Source organism: Agelaius phoeniceus, chromosome 18 (genome assembly GCF_051311805.1).
Source record: "Agelaius phoeniceus isolate bAgePho1 chromosome 18, bAgePho1.hap1, whole genome shotgun sequence".
Taxonomy (NCBI): domain Eukaryota; kingdom Metazoa; phylum Chordata; class Aves; order Passeriformes; family Icteridae; genus Agelaius; species Agelaius phoeniceus.
This window is the reverse complement of record NC_135282.1, coordinates 10866720-10887967: the sequence shown is the minus strand read 5'-3', so window position 1 is coordinate 10887967 and position 21248 is coordinate 10866720. Positions and strand designations below refer to the sequence as shown.

Below are 21248 nucleotides of genomic sequence, written 5' to 3'. Positions count from 1 at the left end.
GGAAGGGGGAGTGATGCTACTGGCCTATTGCCCTTCCAGAAAATACTTAAAACAGTTATAATAGAGCTATAATAGTTTTTGCTAGAACTGCCAGAAAGCCCCAGAGAGAGCTGGTTACTTAGATGCAAGCAAGCTAGGAAAACAGAATGAAAGCTTGTGCACAAAGAACATTTGGCACACAGATAAATGCTATCCAAAATCCCAAGGGCAGTGCAGGCATATTAAAGAGTCAAGAATCTTAGTTCAGCACAGGATGGCACAAGAAATGTGTCACAGAGCTGAGCAGATCCCAAATCTGTTTCTTCCTGCTACCAACAGTTTGCTTGCAGCAAGGCTGCATTAAAGGAAAAGGTGCACTTAGACAAGGAAAACCACAAACCATGGACTTCCCTTTTCCAAAGAATGGTACAACTTGGTTAGGCAAGTTGCTTAGGCAAGTTCACACCACTGCTAAGTTCCTTGAAGCTACACAAAACAGAAGCCATCAACCTTTCATGCACCTTTGCCCCACCGTGCAGGTCAACGGCAATGTTTAAAATTAACCAAGGTGAAGATCTTGCACTTTTTACATGAATAGCTATTTCAGGGAAAAAAAAAACATTTGCTGCTCAGCTACAGGCACCACTATGACCAGCAGTATCCAGGAAAGTCTCCATAAAGATGTAAGGCTCAAAGGGTACCTCCAAATGTGACAAGTGGTGTAGGTTGCTACTTCAGTTCCCAAGTGTGCATCAGCTCCACACCTGGATCACCTGCCCCTGTCCCCTCCTGTAAATCCAGAACACCAAGAACTCCACCTGAGCTCAAACCTGCACAACAAAATAAAGGCTGGGAGAACCTTGGAAAAACCTGACCCTACCTGTGTTGTCCTATAAAGGAAATGGCTTTTCAGCACACTGGGAATAAAAGGCAAAGCTCTGTGTGCCTGTGCCTCCATGCACAGGCAGCCAACGCTCTCCTCTCCAAGCAGGGCAAGGCCTGGAAGTCAGCTGAACTTCTGAAATAGCTGCAGGCCAAAACTACCTGCAAACCAAACATTCTGCGGCTCCATCCCCTCCCATTCAGTGTCACCAGCACAACACACACGTGTCAAAACTGTCTGCGGATCTTGTTAAAGACATTTAAAGATCAATGACTACACCACAGCTGATTACAAACAACAAATTACTCCCTGACCATCTTAGAGAATCTGTCCCATCAGCTTCGGAACTCCGTGAAGAAGAAACTACACCGACTCTCAGCTGTAGTGCTCCATCTGTTTAAGTGTGCCCAGCAAGGCTGATTAGCTCACAAACGGAAACGAACAGTCCTCAATCCAACAGAATCTGCTTCAGTATGCAGGAGAAACGACGGAAATGAACAAAACAGAGCAGGAAACAGCGCGAAGGAAACGCAGAGGGACATAATCCATGGAACAGGTCTGCCGAGTTCCCCAGGCCGGAGGAATGTGGCACAGACACAGCGAGGAGCAGCGGCCGAGCCGCGGGGGCAGCGGGGGACCTCGAGCGGGACAGCAAGGACGGGGTCAGTGGCACTGGCAGCCCCCGCGCTGCAGGACCCGGTGCCGGCTGCGGCCGCGCCGCATCTCCCATGGCCGTCCCGCGGATCCCATCGCACCGGGGCTGCGGAGACCCGCCGGGACCCCCGGGCCGCGCGGTGCCACCCGCTGGAGGGAGCGGCGGGCCGGCCCCAGAGCGCTCCCCAGCCAGGGGCTGACGTGCGGCCGGGGCGCGGGCTCAGGAAGCAGCGGCCCCGTCGAGCCCCGCAGGGGCCGCCCCGCGACGCCGCCGAAGCGGCAGCGGCCGCATAACGGCGAGAGCCGCGGCCTCGCGTACGCGCGCCCGCCCCGGGTGGCGGAGGGCGGCTCCTCCCGCAGAGGCGCGGCCGGCCCGGCCCGAGCTCACCTGGCAGCGCCTCCATCCCGCGCCCGCCGCCCGCGCGCCCGACGCCAGCGGCGGCCGCCGCACCTGGGCCCGATCCTCCGGACCGCCCGCTCCGGCCCCCCCCGCGCCAATCGGCGTCGCCCGCCCCGCGCACCGGCCAATCCCCGCGCGGCCCCGCCGCGCCCGCCCCGCCCTTTCCGCGCCACTGGCCAATGGCGGCGCTCCCCGCCCGCAGCCCCGCCCCGCACGTGCCGCGGCCCCGGGCGGGCCCCGCCGCTCCCGCTCCCGGCCCCAGGCAGCGCAAAGGAACGGCGGCGCACTCCGCTCAATGTAAAACCATTTTTTAATTCTAAATCACTTTCACAACAGTGAAAATTAGTGAGGAGGAACGGTAACGCACTAACCGAGCCGTCCGGGCCGTGTGCGGTCGGGTTACGGGAAGGGGTACATACAAAAGCACACCAGGGAAAGGGGGAACCAAGCGTTAACACTTTTAGACTATTTTATCCTTGAATTGCCGGAAAATAAGAGCTCTTAGTCATGCTTCTGCAGCCTTCTCTAAATCCATTATCTCTCTCACTCCTAGATGGAAATCCCCACCCCCGATCCATTAAAATTCTGGTTTTTAAAATGTAATAATTAAATATATTTCAGTACCTCTTGAATCTATTGCAGTCACTTCTCTATCCTCTTTATGGGATAAAGGCTTCAAAGGGCTACCTTTCTCCTCCCTGCATAACCTCTCAGCATCGAGTTTCTCCGTACAAAAGGAGAAGGAATCCGTCCCTTACTGTCACATGAACCTTCCCTTCCCATCAGCAGGTGGTGCTGACTGCGCAGGAGAGGAACCCAAAGCTGCGACATTGTAGGACAACCAAACAAAACAGCCTGTCCTCCTGGGAAGGGCCCCAGTTACCAAGTTACACACCTGAGAAGAAGCCTATGCCAAAGTTCAGCTACTCAGAAGTGTCACATAGCAAAAGCTGAAGCACCACCTCAACTAGAAATAGTTGAGCAATTTATTCTGTCGGATTATCATTGAGTCAGGTATAAATCTGACATGACAAAACACTGCAGAAGCTTTGCAACATTCTACTTGCCAGATGGAATTTTGGAGGTAGGCAAGTTAAACTTCAGTCATACTCTGTCTTGACACTAAAAGGAAACAGTTTATAATTACATAAATAAACTTCTATAACAATTAATTAAAGGTGTTCTGCCCAGGAAACTCTGCCATACACTAAAAAATCCCAAGCTATTGAAACAAAGTTTCTATCAATTGATTTGCTTTTCAGTTTTCTGCCTACTGCCAGGGAAGTCACAACATTCATCTCGCAGGAAATCATTATGACTACGAGCGACCGGAATCAAAAAAATCTAAAAACAGTAAGAGAAAAAAAAATGGAATTGCCTAGTCAGAGAAATATGAACAGTTCATCTTGCTAGGGAATCTCTCATACCTGTTTTGAAGGAATCTACACAAATACATCAGGAGTACTCTTTAAAGCTGAATACCCAACAGGATTCCAAAGCGGCTGCAGATTGCTCACCTTCTGCAATATCCCCTCAGCACATTAATGGTTGTGGTCTCCTCCAGCACTTCAAATTAAAATCTTTGGTAGATTTTAGCTGCAGAGACTCTGGCGCTGTAGCTGTTCTGCTGTGGCACGGGAGAAGGTCTGTGTGCACCTGCAGAGAGAAGGTCTTCCAATGTTCCCTACTGAGCATGTGCTGGCAGAGGCAGGATCTCAGGTCTCCTCCTGTGTCATTTTACAGTATGACAAGTTTTACCTCAAAACTCACGTAAAGATGCCTTTTGTTCCTCTCCCCAGACAAGCTGATCTCAGGTCTGTAATAGGATTTTATCTGGAGTACATGACCTTGTGTAGAAAGTCTCAAAGCCTTGAGAAAGATAAATGTCGCTACAGTGACGAGGTTGGGAGGGGATTATCCAGGAGTGCAGCCCAGGTGCTGCACAGAGCAGGGGAACACAAACAACACTGTTTGTCAGTGAGGAACTGGGCTGGCTCCAGCAACCCCACCTGGCTCCACAGCCAGAGAATCTTCCAGTGGCTGGCTCCAGCATGCTCAGGCTTTAAAAAATTGCAGCATAAATTTGTATCCCTTCTTCTAACAGCCATGAGAACCATCAGGAAGGGTTTTCCATCACGCTGGGAAATAACAGACAGAAAAGAAACTGGAACCAGTCTCCAGAGCTGGCTCTGCCTGCATCACGTGCTGTGCCCCAGAGAGTCCCAGCAGTGCTGGGGATGATTTCCTGGAGAAGGTCAGATGTTGATGGAGACATTAAATAACATCTGCAGCTCTGGCAGATCCATCGTGGTTGCAAAGCAGGAGATACTGGTCACACTGGAGAAGTTTCCTTACCTGCCCAGTCTGTTGGGATAACTGTGTATCCCACAGGCCTGGTGTCACTGATTGGCACAGGATTTCAAAGCAGCACTCCCTTTCAGAGTGCAGCTCAACTCTAGGCCCATGGTTTGTGGCAGGAACCTGTTGTACAAGATATCTGAGCTGAAATACACTTTTAAATGAATGTTTTAATTACCGACTCTGGTGCAAAATGTGAGATTCCTCATTGTGCTGTGGTACCACCAATTCCTGAAGCCCATAGGTAGCTATGGAACCAGACACCAAGAGGTTTAAAATGGGATGGGGATGCAGTTTGTAACTGTTTCAGTGGCCTTGTTGGTCATGAATATATAGAATAATGGAAAAGACTTATGCAATCAACAGCCAGAACATTATCACCAGTGCCACAAACAGGAAGAGGCGGGAAAGGAACTGCTCATCCACATATTGAGGAGTCCCTGGAACAGCTGGAAAACAGGAAGTAAAAAAAACAAACAACAGTTCAGCTCCTTCCTTTTCTCTGGGATTGTGTATAATCTGAATATAGTATATTCATACATTGAAAAATATGCTAAGAATGAATCTGCTTGGTGAGAAAATTGCTACTTCCTACCCTCAGCCTGGCTGGCTGCATGGGCAGATCAGAAGGAAGACAAATGTCTCAAAGCAGGACTCCTTAGTTCAGTCCCACCCCCAGCAGATTTTCAGGGGACACTGAACTATAATTAACAGGGAAGATAATTTGACCCAAGGACAGCACAGGACCATGGCAATGCTGGTGTGATGTGAAGAATGAGTTTGTTCCTCATAATTCCTGTGCCATATGACACGGTGGAAGATTTGCCAGGCATAACCTTTCACAAAGTAAGTTCAAAAAACCCTGGCCAGTAGGTGTTCTTGTCCAAAACAGATTCAGTTTGTCTACACTGAAGATGGGGAGGAGGTTCTCTAGGGATAACTTCATTGTTAGAGAGCAAGGTCACCCCTTGGAGTAACCCAACTGGTTTTTGTTAATCAAAAACATGAAGTAATTTCAGTGCAAAGTTACTTCTTGTAGAATACAGATGACTGTTCATTTTTCAGAAATTTATCTCTGAGACAATCTTTGCATTCATAATTTTGTGGTACAGAGCACTAGTTTAAATTTTTCCTTCTCATCTTTCAGGAAATGGTCCTTTCCTGCTGTTTTTAAAATCTGGGTCTCCTTCATACACGCCTAGTGACTCCTTTTTATTATTATTAGAAAGTCTAGTCCAATTTGTGTCATTTTTCAGGAGAAGTCTGCTGGTGTACCAGAGGAGACATCTGAATTAGAGGAGAATAGTCTCCAGTGCCACTGTTCCTCTGCAGTCACTGGTCTCCCAGGAGGGCCTTCAGCAAATTATATGGAAATTCCAAACTTGCCTCTTTTATGAGTCTGTGTACAAAACATACCAGCCACAGACCATGTTCTCTAGAGAGCGGTTTTGCCCTCGTTTCCTGTTTCTATTGACAACACTGGTTACTGTTCAGAATGTTTTGCCATTTAGCAGGTTATTTAGGAGTTTGGAAAATGTCTGTGATGGGACAGGAGGAGGATCCCTGGTACCTGGAGGAGGTCGCCCGTCGTTTATGTTGAAGGCTGTTGCAAATATACCAAAGGGAAACGCCCCAATTCCAAAGGACATCTGGAAGCCACCATCACCAAACCCAAAGCCCTGGAATCCCTGCAGAGAACAAAGAGCAGAAGACAAAACAGGTAACAATCACTTAGAGCCTATTTCAGGGTATTTTGTGGATGTGCAGACATTCTCTCTCACTGGCTTTCCCACAGCTGAAGGAGGGCCAAGCTGTCTGGCAACTTTCAGTCTGACACACTTTTGTAGATATCCCCTTGGCTCTCCTGGATTTAAAATGTTTCAGACAGCAGCAAATTCACCCAGCAACCCAAAGGTTTGAGAAAATGAAAACTAGCAACTGCAGTTCTTGTTTGGGAGCCACAAATTAGGACAGTGTTTCTCAACTGTAACCTTTCTCAACTTAAAATAGAAGGTATCTGCCAACGTATCAAAATCGACAGAAAGAATTCTATTTAGAATGTCTTAACAATGTATCATGTGTTTACAGCTGTTAGCCATATAGGAAAGGTACTTAAGAAAATAACCTAAATTGCTTTTTGTGATACATGTGCATCAGTTAAACACTCAGTGGAATGATAAATTGCCAGTGGGATGCATAGGAAAACCACAAAAAAATTTACCATGAGGACTCAAATTAAGGTGACAAAATCACCTGGGTTAGGAACGTAAGACATAAGGAAAGGAGGAAAAAAGGAAGTTACAATGCAATAACACTGACCCTGTGGGATCCAAACTAAAATACCACATCAATTCAAATGATAAGTGTTCTGAATTGAGAGGAATCCTGCTCTGCAGAAGCAGTGTGCTGCTTGAGAACTGACTGTGTGTGAATCTAGGGGCTTGTGTCATGCCTAAACACTGTGGAGAGCCCACAGTCCTGTAATCCAGCATTCTGTCCTCTCACCTCAGGATTAAAGCAGTGATACCAGTTCTGAAAGACCCTCTGGTTTATGACCACCAACAATGGGAGGACAGCTGATTTTACTGATTTGATAAAAGCCAAATGTTTCTTGGTTGAGCCTTGGTTTGAGGAGTTGGTCTTTTGACCATACTCAAGCATTTTGCCACTAACTCTGAGGGACAGCAGAGCTCTCTGTGGCAGGCACAGGATCTGAAGAGAACAGCACCACTGCCTTCATACCCCATCCCTCTGATTTACAGCAGCACCAGCAGAAAGGTTCAAGTAAGGTACAGGAGCTGATTTAATAAGGCAGCAATGCCCTAGTGAAAGAGAACAGCTGAGCTCCCAATACATTCACTACAGAAATGCACCTTAATCATACCCTGCAGAGTTGTCTGCTCAAAGCATGAGGGAGACAATCCTCTCCAAGGAGCTCAGGCTGAGTTACATGGAAATGTGCCATTGTTTCATCAGGTCATGCTTGCTGCCACCGTGCTGAAGAACACTGTGGTCTGTCCTACCACCCACTCCCACAGCTGCTCCATCTGTGCCAGCTTCTGTTTACATTCACCCTATGTAATCTCCTCAACAAAACCACAGATCCCTCTTCAAATCACGTATCCAACAGATATTGGCTTTCTCTTGCTTGTAATGCCATGGTACAGTAACATCCCATTGAAATGAGAGAAGCAGGTGTCAGTGTCAAAAATCTAAATTAATATGTGGATTAATTAATGACACATAAGTTTTGACAGATATACACTTGCACAAAGAATTTTCAAAGCAAAGTGTTCCTTGTATTTAAACATGGAGAACAATCAAGTATGAAAAGCTTTTCCAGTGGTAGCACACTGGGCTGTGTTCATGAAGCATGATCCGAGTCGGGCTGTTCTTTGGGATGCTAAAGGTACCACAGGAATGGAGCTCTGTGCCACACCACAGCTCTCAATGATTCATGAACAGCCAGCTGGGGAAGAGCAGGATGTGTAAGCTGCAGGATCTTCATGCAGGTTCTCTCACACACATTATGTCCTCCAGGATGAATAAATACCACTACCAATAACAACTAAACCACTCAAGCTCGTTTGATCACTCACCCCTCTGTTCTCTGGTTCAGGTCTCTGTCCTTGGGGTCGTGGTGGAGTTTTCTCTCTGCAGGAAGTTGTGAAATTAGCTCAAGTGCAAGGACATGTGACAACAGTATCTGCAGTAGACTGGCTAGTAATCAGAACCACCATAAAAAACAGTCTCCTGACAGTGTCCTGGGGCCATCCAGCAGGGCTGGAGCAGTGTGTGAGAGAGCCAACAGCAGCTTTGGACCTTCAGCAGCACATAACGCTGCACTTTTGAATAACAAATACCCATTGCAAAGGCTAAAAACTGAGGATGTGAACATTTAATATAAGCTTCTCTGGTCAGACAACAATCATTGCAACCTGCCACTTGTAACTGATAATTAACACTTGATTCAAATTAAAATGAATTGCCAAGAATAAGAAATGTGTGCAAACCCAGGCCCTGAAAAAGCCAGAAATATTTGGCAGAAATATCAGATCTATGTCTTTTGACAAAGTATTTAAAACTGAGAATCCAGCACTTTAACAGCTTAATCTTAAGACCTTAAACTACAGTTTCCTCTTTAATTTTCAAATGAAAAAAGTTGCATTTAGGTTTCTTACCTGGGGTCCTGTTGCCCAGTGCTACCTCTTCCATAGAGAGGAATAACTTTATCTCGACTGATTCCTGCTTTGCATACAGGACACACTTGTCTGTTTGGCCTGGTCTCTAGCCACTAAAAGAAAGGAAATTATAAGAAAACTACTAAAATACCACAAAAATAACTATGCAAACATCATTTGAAGGCAGGCAGAAAGACTTTAGCAATTTCTCACAAAGTTTTGGAGCAAAACACTTTACTAAGTGCCAAGTACTCCCCAAAGTGGAGTTGGCACTTTGGCTGTTGTTCAGGTGGGAACAGCTTGCTGATGTGGACACATTCAGATCTCCACTGGAGTAAAAGAAGAAATAAAGAGAATGAGCAGTCCTGCAAAGGCAAGGGCTAGCACAGATGGCCTTCCTGTCATCCACCTTCTCTATAATGGCACCACAGTGTAAAACACTATGTATGCAAAGAGAAGTACACTCAGCACTTAAACCTGCAAACCAAACCCTGCAAGCTCCAACGGTAATTGTACCAAAACTGCAATTATGCAGGGTTTAAGAAACTCAGAAATGGAGGCAAGTGGAACAGAACCTAAGTTTTCTTGTTGCTCAAAGAGCAGATTGCAAGCTGTTGCACATTAAGCTGCATGAGCAGGTTGTGACTGCCCTGGAGAGAAAAGCACATTTGAAAAGAGGGGGATACTCCAGAGAACCAAGGGCTTTATTGAGCAACTGGAGCTGATGAAAGACAAAGTAAAAGAAAACCTGTCTTACCTGATGTAAACAAGGCCAACTGTGAGCATTCCCAGGACAATTTGTTCACAGAGCAGAAAAAGGGAGGAAAATAGAATTAGTTACTGAACTCTATATGACAAATGTGCAGTGTACAGGGATAATGCAGCTTGGTGACAACAGAATCCTGGAATCCAGCTGGGCCAGTTCTGCAGCCTCCCATTAAAACCATTTTTGCAAACACAGCCCAAGACTGATCTCCACTGGTTTTTTTTTCAGGTTACACAATCTAAATTCCTAATGTGGTTCTGTGCATCTCCCACTCCTGGGTCCTCATCCAAACCAAAGGCCCAGACAGAGGCTGCATTATTCTTAGGGCTTATTGTACAGATTTTCTCTTCTGATACCATGAAAAGCTATCCCAGAGCCAAGATGCAAATGAGCAAGATGTCAGTAATGAGAGTTTAGGATCCTAGAAACTGAGCTGAAACATCAGCCACATTCACAGAATTATGGAATAACTAAGGCTGGATGGTACCTCAGGCAGCCTCTAGTCCAACCTGATGCTCAGAGCAGGCTCAGCTATTGAGATCAGACTCAGTTGCTCAGGGCAGAGAAATTCCCAATTAACAGATTAAATTGCTATGGCAAATTAAAAAAGGGTCAAAGACAAACAAGCTACAAGATAAAACTGCTAAACAGCCATCTGCTTTCAAAATGGCCTCAATAACACCATTCAGACAAGACACCGGGTACTTTTAAGGTTCCATTACTCCAAATCCTTTTGTACAATAATTTAATGTTATTTTATCTTAACATGCCCTAAGCCAGTGATTTTCCATCTCCCCAAATAAAATCCTGGATTTTCAGATGTTATGTATATTTACACAGGAGAAAAACACTTTCAGGCTTCTTTTAATTAAGGATTTAGCCCACTGTGTAAAATAAACTCCAACCCCCCCCACATTTGGCCATGTCAATCCTTAACTTCTTCACATTCAAGAAAGGGTATATTCAAACTAAGTTACCCACATCAGAAATTATGCACATATATCTGTGCTGTACATTACTTCTAAGTCAAATTAAAAAGTTCCTTACACAAGTGCAATATTATGGGAAAAGAGAAATTGCCCATATGTAAAAGCTTATTGACTATTTTTTTTCTTTTTTTATGGTTTTGAAGGAAAAAAGAGCAAGCCTGGAGGAGAAACTACAATTTGGCCTACAGAAGCCAGATTCATATCCAGGTTTAGGTATGCAGAGGTCAGAAAGGAATTTAGGTCTAAAGAACATATCTGTGCTAGGCCAGACAGCACAAATAAAATAACACACATAAGCAAACAGTATCAATGAGCACTGAACTGTCGGTGTGGGGCTGCTTGTTTGTTTGCTTTTACACAATAATCCAGCAGTACAGGGAGTTTAGGACACAGGAAACCCATTCCCTGGAATACAAGCAAAGAAAAGCAGCTGAGGAGCAAACCCAAGCTCCTCCTAAACCAAAGCCACAGTCCCTCCTCTAGAATGACAAACACCCCAGGTTTTTATGGGATCAGACAGATGGTGCTCTGGCTGGTGTGTGGGGCTGCAGCACTTACCAAAAGAGGTGCCCACACAAGCTGATAACTGCATCCTTGGCAGTGTCTAAACAGATGTTGCATTCAAAAGTGTTGTCCTGATTAGTGTTGTCCCCAGAACCATTACTGCTACTGCTGCCACTGGTCCCTCCAGTACTGGAGCTCTTTGTTGATGCAGAAGCTGTGGGTCCTTTGCTTGCCATCCTCAAGGACTGCCCAAACAAAGTCAAGAAAATTTTCCTCTCGGAATCCTAGCTGTGAGAAAGGGAAAAAACCAAACAAACCTAAACAATTATTGGCATTATGAACATTCTGGCCCCATTCCAAGCTGGTAGTGACTTATCTAAGAAGTCCTTGAATCCTGTTGTTGATGGTTTTAGTTTAACGTAGCCAAGAGGGATCTTTTTTTAGAGACTAAGCTACTTTACAGTCCCATAGTGTGACCTGTATTTTACTGTCACTGATAAACATCCACAGCCAAAACAACCCCCCTGTATTTTCTCATAAATGCCATTTGCTGTAAGGAGAATGAGCTCCCCATGCTCTTCCAAAATTCAACACAACTTATAACTGAGAGTGCAGTCAGAAGCAGAATTTAATAATTAAATAATTCACAGTTTTAACAGACTGGCAATGCAGGGTTTTAAGTTCAATGTTCATTAGTTTGGAACATTAATGACAATAATGGCAAGCAAAGGTGGCTTAGAACTTGAATTCTCTCCTGAGCAGTACATAGGTGCTATCACAGCAGTGTTGAAATGACTATCAAACATTTCTAGTATTTTCAAACTATTAAACATTTATAACTTAGTAGTAAGGTAGTAATGCACAAGTGTTGAAAATTTTACCTTAATGTGCTTGAATTTTTCTTCCATGCTTTTATCTCTCATTAACATAATCATATTTACCAAAGAACAACTTTTATTTTATTTCAGTAGCAACAACCTCTACAGTGTAATTCCTTGATATATAAACTCCACAGTACCTAAAAATTTGAGACTCAGCACAAGGCATTTGCACTTCTAGAAATACTTTTACCAGTACAAGATTTGTAATCCAAGAACTAAGAGAGTTTCAGTAGCTACAGAAATTAATTCGCTAAAATAAAAATGTTTAAAATATTTCACTCTGCTTTTCATGAAACTCTAACATTATGTTGAAGCTGCAGGAACAGGAATACTTAGATAAAGCTGTGAGAAACAAACAGGTGATTCAGATTATCTGAACTTTTTGCAAGTGTACAAACAGTGAAGTATTTTCAAAGGGCAACCTGAATTTTTCAGAAGGAAATTTCTTTTCCAACTTACCCCCCAAGCACTAAAGGCTTTCCTTAGTGTTGCCTCTTTGTAGCAGAGCTGCAGCTCAGGTGCAGGATAGCAAACTAAAGCCTCAGGATCTCCAGCTGTTATTGCCAACAGCTTTTTTCCTACAACACCATCCCACTGCACAGCCAGGAAAGCATCACACCCGGGCCTTGGGAAGTATTGCAGCAAAGCCTCAGTTCCAGCAGGTGAAATCTATCTCTGCAGAGCTTTTTCACTCCGTTACATCATTTTGCACAGTGTCCCAGAAGGGCAGATTTGTATTCACAGATGCTGCACTTCAACATACGCTGCTTTCAGTAGTGCTGACTCTGAGCATTTCACACCACAACTCCATTTACACCCAGTTCCTTGTACAAAATTAAAATCCATGTTAGAGCAAGGCAGATGGAAACGCTGCCAACCTACAAACTGTATGCCAAAGACACTTGGATTTTTCACACATCCTTACAACCAGAATCTTCAGCCTGTCTTGCTCAGTAGTTCAAGTGAAAACTTATCAACTTGGACCTACATATATTAATATAAAAATTGAGAAAACCTCCTTAAAACCAGGGAGTTCAACACACAGTAAAAATACTGCATCCCTTTACAGAATGGTCACAAGAAACATCTTGACATATAACACAAGGACAGGAAGTGTACAAGAGGCAAATAAATAAATTCTGAGTCCCTAATAGCAATGTGGAAAAAAAAGTTCCTTTTTCCAAATTAAATTCTGTATATTAACACAATGAATCTGAAGACTTGTCAAAAAGATAAAATCTGTATCTCCACAAAAACTTACTGAAAAAAACCCTCAGTTTTAGTAACTACAACAAATAAATAAAATGTTATGAAGAAGGATGACAAAGAAATCCAGAGAAATATCAGTAATGATATGGAATAAAGATGGCTGAGACAGAAGAAAGATTAAAATGACCTAATGCAACAGGCACTGAATCTCCTTTCCTAGAACAGGTCATTCCTTAATCTCTGCTGGGGATCCTCTCCTAGGTATTTGTTCATTGGCTGATGGGGCCCAGTGACCTGTTAGGACATAACCAATTTAAAATATCAAAACCATAGCAAAATGCAATGGTAAAAATAATAAATGCCTTCTCAAACATTTGCTTTTATCCCTGGAGTATCCCAGTTTAACATAACTGGTCTGTAACAGGTGCTGCTGGGCTCTGTACATCTGCACATACACAAAGAAGCAAATGTGGAACAGCTTCCAGGGGCCAAATTTACATTTGATAATCATACATTGTGTAGCTTGTGAGTGTACTCTGAGTCCTAAAGTACAAATTCAACTGCAAATGGAACTTGTTCTGAGCACAGAATGAGCTCAAAATTGAACAGTCACTCAAACTTCTTGAACTCTGAGACAAAACTCTCTAGGGAAAAAAAAACCCCAACAAACCATAAGCAAATCACAAACTAAAAAGATCAACAACTATCACAACAGGCCAAACCAACCCAATTCTCAATTTTCTTTAGAGTTTGGGAGGAAGACTGTGAGTAAGTACACTGGGATAGAACACGACTTCTGGGGTTAAGTAAACACAATTGAGGGATGCCAGTCAAGGTTTGCTACAAACTTATCCTTCAGATCAGGTCTCCAAATTAACCCTGGAGGCATGATGAGCAACAAACAGAACAAGGGAAAGGATATAAAAATCAGCTGATACCTAACTGCCAGCATTCAGAGATCTTGCCTTTTCTCTTTCTTCTTTGATTTCTACATATTTACAGGAAAATGGTATCTTTGTTCCATAAAAGCCATCTAGATTAGCTGTTTATTTCCTTCAAACCACAATCCCTATGTTATATCCCAACAGGTTGTTCTGAAAAACGACTGACCTTTACTACATCCAAGAATCAGGAGTGGCAGCAGATGAACAGTTAAGAAACAAGGAACTCATTTGCAAGTAGGCTTCCTAAATAAATACAGAAACCTGGTGGAGCATGAAGACATGGCAGTGGAGGTACCTGAGAGGGTGGAACTCCACAAGGAGCTGGATGACAGCCAAGAGCACAGGAGATCCACGGCAAGAGTAAGTGCAGGGGCCTGGGAATGTCCATGTGCTGGGTACAGATCTCACTAACAGCCAGTAAAAAAGAAATTTCCCTCTAATATTTTTAAAACTTCATCTGTAAATCTACTGCACACCAGGAAAGCACGAGCTGAGTGGTGCTGTCAAAGATCACACTTCTGAACTCAGCCAGTGACTGCATTTGCCAAAGTTCACTGCCCAGCCTCAAAACACAGCAAAATCACTTCAGGACAGCCTAGAGGAGTTTTCACCATAAGTTAAGGTAAACAAAAAAAATCTGCTGGAAACAGTAGGTGAACATTAATTCAACCTGGGAAAGGCAAAGAGGGAGTATGAATTAGAAGCTAATTTCACCTATACAGAACAGTCCTGGAATATGTGTTCATAGCACGACATTAGGATGTCTCAAGTATTTAATTTTTTCATGAACAATGAGACAAAGTTCTGGTGAGGATACAGAATTTTTTATTAGCAAAACCCAAAGCTGGTTCCTCTTTGCCATAACAATGAAGTTAAAAAAAGCAGCACGGTTGGATGTCAATTCCACAGGAAAGACCCTTTTCCATATTTCTTTCCTAATGAATTTTATTTTAGCTAAGATTACTGAAATTTAAATAATCCAAATCTAGTTTGTTTATGAAACAAGTTCTGATTTAGTTCCTGAACCTTTTGCAGTTTAAATCAAAAAGAAGATTTGTCAGTGTGTTTTTCTTATCCCTAAGGTAATACTGTCATTTTCTGACACTTTAAAATATTTACAAAAGGAATATTCACATTAGGAAATCAATTTAAATCTAAAACTACTACTGAGAGTTTATATAAAAATGCCCACTCATAAGTTTAACAACAATCTTGATACTTAACATATTACAATTGCCTGGGCTTCAAGTACAACCAGGTAATCTTAGCTGAAAACTGCTGACAGTGTCTAGAAGTGTACTGACTTCTTGACAGTCATTTTAGATATTTTAACTAACACATGACTGTCCTGTTGTTAATCATTAAATACATATTTATCTCTCACTACCTTTTTGCTCTTCTCTGTCCCCCAAACATGTTACATTTTAACTCCTTGGAAACATTTCTCGAGTTCATCTTTTCACTTCCTGTAACCTGTACAGCATTGGGCACCTGCTTCTTAATATCACCACAAAGTGGTCCCAAAACATTAATTCATGTGCTCACTTGCTCTTGCAAAAGCAGTCATTTGCCTTCCAGCCTCGCCTGGCCTGGTTTCATTAACTGGGATTCTGCAATGCACATCTGTGTTACAGGCAGTGCTGCCAGGGCCCAGCTTGGGTGTTTCAGGAACACCGAGGAGTCCATGTACCTTGTAAATGCAAACAGTAAAAAACCTCAGGTGATTAAACCAATTGATTTTTTTTTTTAATCCATTCCATAAAGGTTTAATATAGACTCCAAGAAAAATCTTTCAACGAAGATTTTATCCTCTTAACTCGCAAAGTCCAAAGGAAAAAAAAAAAGGAATATAACCAGTTGGGTAATGCTGCCCCATGGTTTTCCTGTGTGAGACAGACGTGCCTGGCTGACCCAGGTTAGCAGCAAACGTAAAAATATCAAATACAACAGTTATTATATACAACAGACGTGATTTAAGAAGAAGCGAGAATTAATATATAATACAACCAATGTCGTGCACCAGCAGCTGACGCCTCTCGACATACCCCGAGCCAGAGCCAGCGGGGCCGGCCCCGCACAGCGCACACCGGGCACCTGCGGCCCCGGCTCGGCGCTTCCGGGCCAAACCCCGGCCGGCAGCGCCGGGCCGCGGAACGGAGCTCGGGGGACCCGCGCCGGGCCCGCCGGGGGCTCCGCGGCTCCAGAGGCACCGGGCGAGGCCGGGGGGTCCCGCGGCGTCCCCGCTCCGCTCGGCTGGAGCGGGCGCAGGCGGCTCCGGCCCGGATCGGCCTCAGAGCCGCAGCCCGGCCCCGGCTCCCCTTACCGTCCCCCGCCCCGCCCGGCCCGGCCCTGCTCACCGGCGGGTCCGGGCTCCCCGCAGCGCCCGAGCCGAGCCGCCGCTCCGCCGGGCCCCGTCACCTGACCGCCCGGAAGCGCGGCCGGCGGAAGGGCCCGGCCCCCGCCCCACCGACCGCCGCGGCTCCGCCAACCGGGCCGGGGGGGCCGCGGGCAGCAACACCCGCCCGCCGCCGCCCCTCCTCAGCCCCGGCCCCACGGGCGCTCGTTACCTCGGGCTCCTCCGGGCCGAACGGGCCGCGCTGCTCGGCCCCGCCGCGACCCCCGGCTCTGCGGGCGTGGGCAGCTCGGCTGACCGGAACGGTGCGGGCCGCGTCCAAACGGCGGCCGCGGGGACTGCGAGAAGTTCGTAGCGAATGCTCGGGCCCAGCAGGAAGGCAGAACAGAAAAGGACGGAAAAGGAAGGAAGGACGGAAGGGGAAGGAAGGAAGTTTGAGGGAAACAAATTGTTGACTTACGAGTGTAGAGTGTTAAGGATCTGAGCTGAGAAACAGATTCAGGATGGAAAGAATCTGAGCTGTGAAACTCCAGGATGGAAACAGAGAGCTTGATAAAGGTATTTAGAGCTTGATAAAGGTATTTATACAGTTGTGAAAAACCAAAGAAACAGAGGGACCAAAGCGAGGGAGAGGAGGTGACCTGCCCAAGAAGGCACTTCTGGAGGGTTTGTCCCAGCTCTGAGGACTCCAAGGTACAAGACAGCCCAAAATTGCTTGGTTTTTACACAGTGGAGAATGGGTGAATCCTAAACCCAAGGTCTTCCACTAAAGAAAGTGAGTTTCATGAGGGAACGGTGAAGAAACACAGGGAAGCCAGTGCCAAGAAAGAGCCCAAGGATATTGTCAGTGGCCTATCTGCTGCCAGGTGGCCTGAGCCTGCACAGTTCTAGTGGAAAGGTTGGAAGGTGCAAGCCAGGAAGTGTCCAGGAGGATAAAATCATGTATACAGAGTCTTCCTGCTGCTTTCAGCAGCACGTAGGCTTGGCAAAACCCACAGCAAAATGGTATCACACCAAAAAAATTTCAAGTTGAGATGAAAATGTAGCACGTAATGTGACAGTGCTGATGGCATGAGGAACACACACAGCAGTCCTACCTGAAGAGCAGTGAAAATCAACAAAGCAGCTGTCTCCTTTTCAGCCTGTCAGCAAAGCATCAGGGTTGGACACAGCTTCTGCATCCAGCAAAAATATTCACGTCAGTGTAGTAACTGATTAGAAAGTTACCAGGGCCCCAAAGACACGAACCGTGTCCTCCAGAAGCTGATTAAAACAAGGATGAGTTTGTGAAAGTCGGTTATGGGAGCCGTGTCGGACTACAGCTCCCGCCATGCCATGCGGCCGGACTACAGCTCCCGGCATGCGCCGCGGCCGGACCACAGCGCCCAGCGTGTCCCGCGCTTGCAAGATGGCGGCGCCCAGGGGCCGCTCGGGCTCGGACAGCGACAGCAGCTCGGAGTCGGAGAGCGGCGGGGAAGCGGCCGCGCGGTTCCGGGAGGCTGCCTGGGACTGCCCCGCGCTGGCGGCGGCGCGGGCGGAGCCGCGCAGCGGTGAGAGGCGGCGGACAGGCTGGGCTCTGCACCCCCGCTGCAGCGTGCGCTCCCTTCTCTTCCCCGCCCCGCGGCTCCGGTCCGGCCCCTCCCCTCTCTTCCCCGCTGCTCCGCTCCGCTCCGGCTCATCCTGACCCGCGGGGATCCCTCTGTGCCGCGGGGCCGGTGTCAGAAATGGAGGGGGCTCTGCCCGGCCCTCCCGAGGCCATGTCGGGCCTCCAGCCGGGCCCAGAGCCCCCTCCCGTCAGTCCTGGCCTGAGGGAAGTGCCCCTTTCCCCTCGTAGCTGTTCTCCCTGCAGCTGGGCCAGGGCTGTCTTGCAGGCATTGTTCTTTATGCTCTAACATGTTCCTGACGAGGGTTAGAGAGGTCCTGGCCGCAGGTCTCTAAATGAGCCTTTGCTACTTTCTTTTCAGGGGGCTTTAGAAAGGATCGGTTGCAGCCTAAAGATCAGCCAAGCCTGAGGTATTTTTGCTTCTGGTTTCAGACTTAATGTTTCCCTAAAGAAAAAAATAATGTGTAATATTTATGCTGCTTTCTTCTTTGTGATACTTCGTACTGAAAGGGGAAGTTTCTGTTTGGGGAATTAGTCCAACCATAATCTGAAATTATGCTTAAATCTGAACAGAATAATGTGTTTTTAAGGGTTTGGGTGAGAGGGTCAGATGTTACTGGCCTTGAAAGAGATAATCCTTGTTCTTATTTCAAACGGGTGTGAGGCAATCGGCCGCCAGGAGGGTGACAATGAGCTCCAGACAACTCCAGAGTTCAGAGCACACGTTGCAAAGAAACTGGGAACCATGCTAGACAGGTATGCAAGGCTTGAAACCTGTCTTCTGTGGGTCAGTTACACTGATGTGTTTGTGTGCTAAACCCAGGAAATTCAACATCTTGTCTCCTTCATGCCTGTATTAAGTACAAGCTTCCAATATTCTGTGACCTAACCTTGCTGATGTGCTGTGCCCATCTGGTCAAAACTCTCTGTGCAGCACTGCTTGTCTGCATTTGCCTCTGTGGTGGACATCTTGTGGGGAGAAAAGAGACTTCCATCATGTAAAGGCTGGCAGGAGAATCTTTGATTTATTCTTACAACCTTCACCAGTACCTGATTCAGGGCTGTGCTGGCAGAATGCCTGGTACTGGGCTGCCACTCTGTCTGTTGTACAAGTATGACCCTGGAGAACTGGAATTCCTGCTGTTCAGAGCTGGCTTTAGAAATGCTATTTTTAAACTGTTCTTGTGGCTTGCACTGCTGAGGAGAGAAGGCCTGGTCTGCTCTGGAAACAGGGAGCTGAGGCAGCCTCACTAACACAAAAGGATCTATGCAACATCTCCCTCTAGTCTTGTTTCCCAGAAATACCCAAGTGTAGCTCAGTTTGCACAAACCTGTCTGAGATCTGACTGGGGTTTTCTGTTTAGTTTCATCACTGTCTTGAAGGACTCATCAGGACCATCCCAGACTTCTCTGGCACCGTCTGACTCTGAAGATGATGGTGAGTTCCAGGCTCAGCCATTGTGGCTGTTTTGTGACTGTTGATTGCTGACAGCTGGGATGGATCCTGTCCATCACCAGCTGTACCTCCAAGTGACAAATAAACATTTGCACTGAAAGAATTCCTGGTGCTGTCTGTGAGGGCTGTTCCTCTGCAGCTCTGACCTCTGTGCCCCAAGTCCTCCCACACAGCCCCAAATAATTGCTGTAAAGCACTGTGGAAATACAGAAACAGCACTGAGCCTTCCAGGAGAACAGCAGTTGATTGCTTCCACCTCTGTTTTATAATCTGTCTAAAACCCCCCTTTCCACACTTCAGGTTTTCGCCTCTTCTCTTCCTCTGTCCCTGGAGACTGTGGGAAACCAGAGCCTTGCCCTGCAGCGAGGAGGAGGAGGCCAGTTAGCTCCAGGTGAGGTGCTGGCAGCTGCTCTGCTCCTCAGTACTGCTGCATCCCACATCTCAGAGGCAGCTGGGACTCCCACAAGGGAATAGGAAGCTGAAGAGCTTGAGAAGTGTGTATTTATGACTCTTATATTTGACTAGACCAGAATTTTGTTTCTTTTTTAGTGCTGGGGAATGAGAAATGTTTGTGGAGGATTTTCTTTCCCCTCCTAGTGTGTGTAAAGCACACATTGGCCTTCAGACTGGTTAAAAGCAGACTGTAGGTGTGGGAGCCCCAGAGCCATTGGGTGTTTATAGTCTGTTCTCATCTCAGATTACTCTGCTGTCCAACTTTTGGGTGAATTCAAGGCAGAAATGCACCACAACTTCCTTCCCTCTTGTTACCTTTCCAGTGACACAGACAGTGACCAAGAGTGGCAGAGGTGCCAGGAGGCTGCCGTGTCAGCTGCAGACATTCTGAAGCAAAGTGCTTTCCCTGCATTGTCCCAGGATCAGAGTCAGGGCTCTGTAGAGCCCAACCAGAAAAAAAAGAAGAAGAAGAAAATTAGGAGAGAGAATAATATTCAAGAGAAAATAATAGACTCAGCAGAGTGTGACCAGATCTGCAAAGATTTGCCTCGGTTGGTGTCTGCAAATGGCCAGCAGGAGAGACAGAACAGCAATCACAGAGAGAACTCTGTGCTGCCAGGAGCTGTGAAGAAGAAAAAGAAGAAGAAGAAAAAAGAATGATGATTTTGCTCTGCAAACAGCAGGTGGTTGTGATGGGTGAAGGAAACTGAAAGAAAACTTAACAACAGGAGTTACTGCAGATGAGGGAAAATTAATTGGCAAAGCGTCTGTTCTGAAAGCTCAGTGGCCTGAGAGACTAATTAAGGGACTTCCTGTGCTCCTGTGTCCCCGAGGAAGGGAACATTGTTCTCCTCACACAGCAGTTGGCTGTGCTGCTGCCTATGCAGGCCCAATCTAAAAGGATTAAATGCTGTGCCAGACGTGCATGGCAGAGGGATGTGATCAGAGCTGCATTCCTCCTGGTCTGTCCCTTCACATCTGAAACCCTTCTGGAGAAACTGTATGATGAATTCAATTTGGTTTACATGGCAACAGGTGATCAACTGCCTTTTCTCTTTGCCTCCTTGTAGACTACTAAGAATAGCTCCAGCCTGTGGGAGACTCATTTATCAAAAGCATCCTGTCAGAAATCAGGGCCCCTTATTTTTCCCTGCAAACATCATAACAATCTGTTTTTGAAACCTGCTGTGTTACTAATCCCTCTGCAATCTGCACCTCTCCAGGGCCCCTGCCCATGAACAGTGTGTGGTGAGCTGATTTCAGAGTTGGTGTAAATGCATCCTACTGTTCCACTTGTCTCTGTTGATTTTGTTTTTTTCACGTATAGGGTTTTTTTATGGCATCTGTTGTTATTAAATTTTACTACACTCTTGGACCTACTTAATTTGGAAGGTACAACAGTGGCTTTCTTGCTGTATTCAGATTGTCCCCAGCAGAGATAGAGGTGGCTCAGGATGGCTTTTTAGTTGCTGGTTGATCAATGCTATGAAATTGCTACAGGAGGGACTTAAGCATAATTTTAAAACCACCTTTCTCTCCTTGTTTGGGCAGGTTAATGACTTTTGTCTCCCTGTAATACTGTGAGGTTTGGTAATTTTCACTCTTTGTCTGTTTATTCTTCACCTCCAAGTCTTT

At 46.0% G+C, this 21248-nt stretch overlaps 3 protein-coding genes across 7 annotated transcripts in view; 1 reads left to right on the top strand and 2 right to left on the bottom strand.

The window, feature by feature from the left end:
* Positions 1 to 2018, bottom strand: part of LIMK2 (LIM domain kinase 2) — a 31289-nt gene extending 29271 nt beyond the window's left edge. The window contains exon 1 of one of the 2 annotated variants that reach the window (XM_077188065.1): positions 1905 to 2018. In XM_077188065.1, the coding sequence (XP_077044180.1) occupies positions 1905 to 1920 (16 nt within the window). In that variant the 5' untranslated portion in view covers positions 1921 to 2018. Of the gene's footprint in view, positions 1 to 1176; positions 1310 to 1904 lie in introns of those variants that run through there. The other variant, XM_077188066.1, reaches the window with a different exon arrangement.
* Positions 2019 to 2208: 190 nt separating this feature from the next.
* On the bottom strand, positions 2209 to 17336 carry RNF185 (ring finger protein 185). 4 transcript variants are annotated; one of them, XM_054645961.2, is made up of 7 exons: positions 17199 to 17336; positions 10769 to 11002; positions 9213 to 9231; positions 8456 to 8568; positions 7874 to 7928; positions 5845 to 5962; positions 2209 to 4723 (listed from the first exon to the last, which is right to left on the bottom strand). In XM_054645961.2, exons 2-7 carry the CDS (start codon positions 10948 to 10950, stop codon positions 4626 to 4628), a joined length of 585 nt encoding a protein of 194 aa, XP_054501936.1. In that variant the 5' UTR covers positions 10951 to 11002; positions 17199 to 17336; the 3' UTR covers positions 2209 to 4625. The 4 variants fall into 4 exon arrangements, with proteins under 4 accessions (XP_054501936.1, XP_054501937.1, XP_054501935.1 ...); XM_054645962.2 differs by lacking the exon at positions 17199 to 17336 and adding an exon at positions 16316 to 16498; XM_054645960.2 differs by lacking the exon at positions 17199 to 17336 and adding an exon at positions 16106 to 16264.
* A 139-nt stretch (positions 17337 to 17475) lies between these two features.
* C18H12orf43 (chromosome 18 C12orf43 homolog) lies at positions 17476 to 20648 on the top strand. Its single transcript, XM_077188067.1, has 6 exons — positions 17476 to 17651; positions 18066 to 18117; positions 18365 to 18460; positions 19069 to 19142; positions 19461 to 19551; positions 19937 to 20648. Exons 1-6 carry the CDS (start codon positions 17510 to 17512, stop codon positions 20271 to 20273), a joined length of 792 nt encoding a protein of 263 aa, XP_077044182.1. The 5' UTR covers positions 17476 to 17509; the 3' UTR covers positions 20274 to 20648.
* Positions 20649 to 21248: the final 600 nt, after the last annotated feature.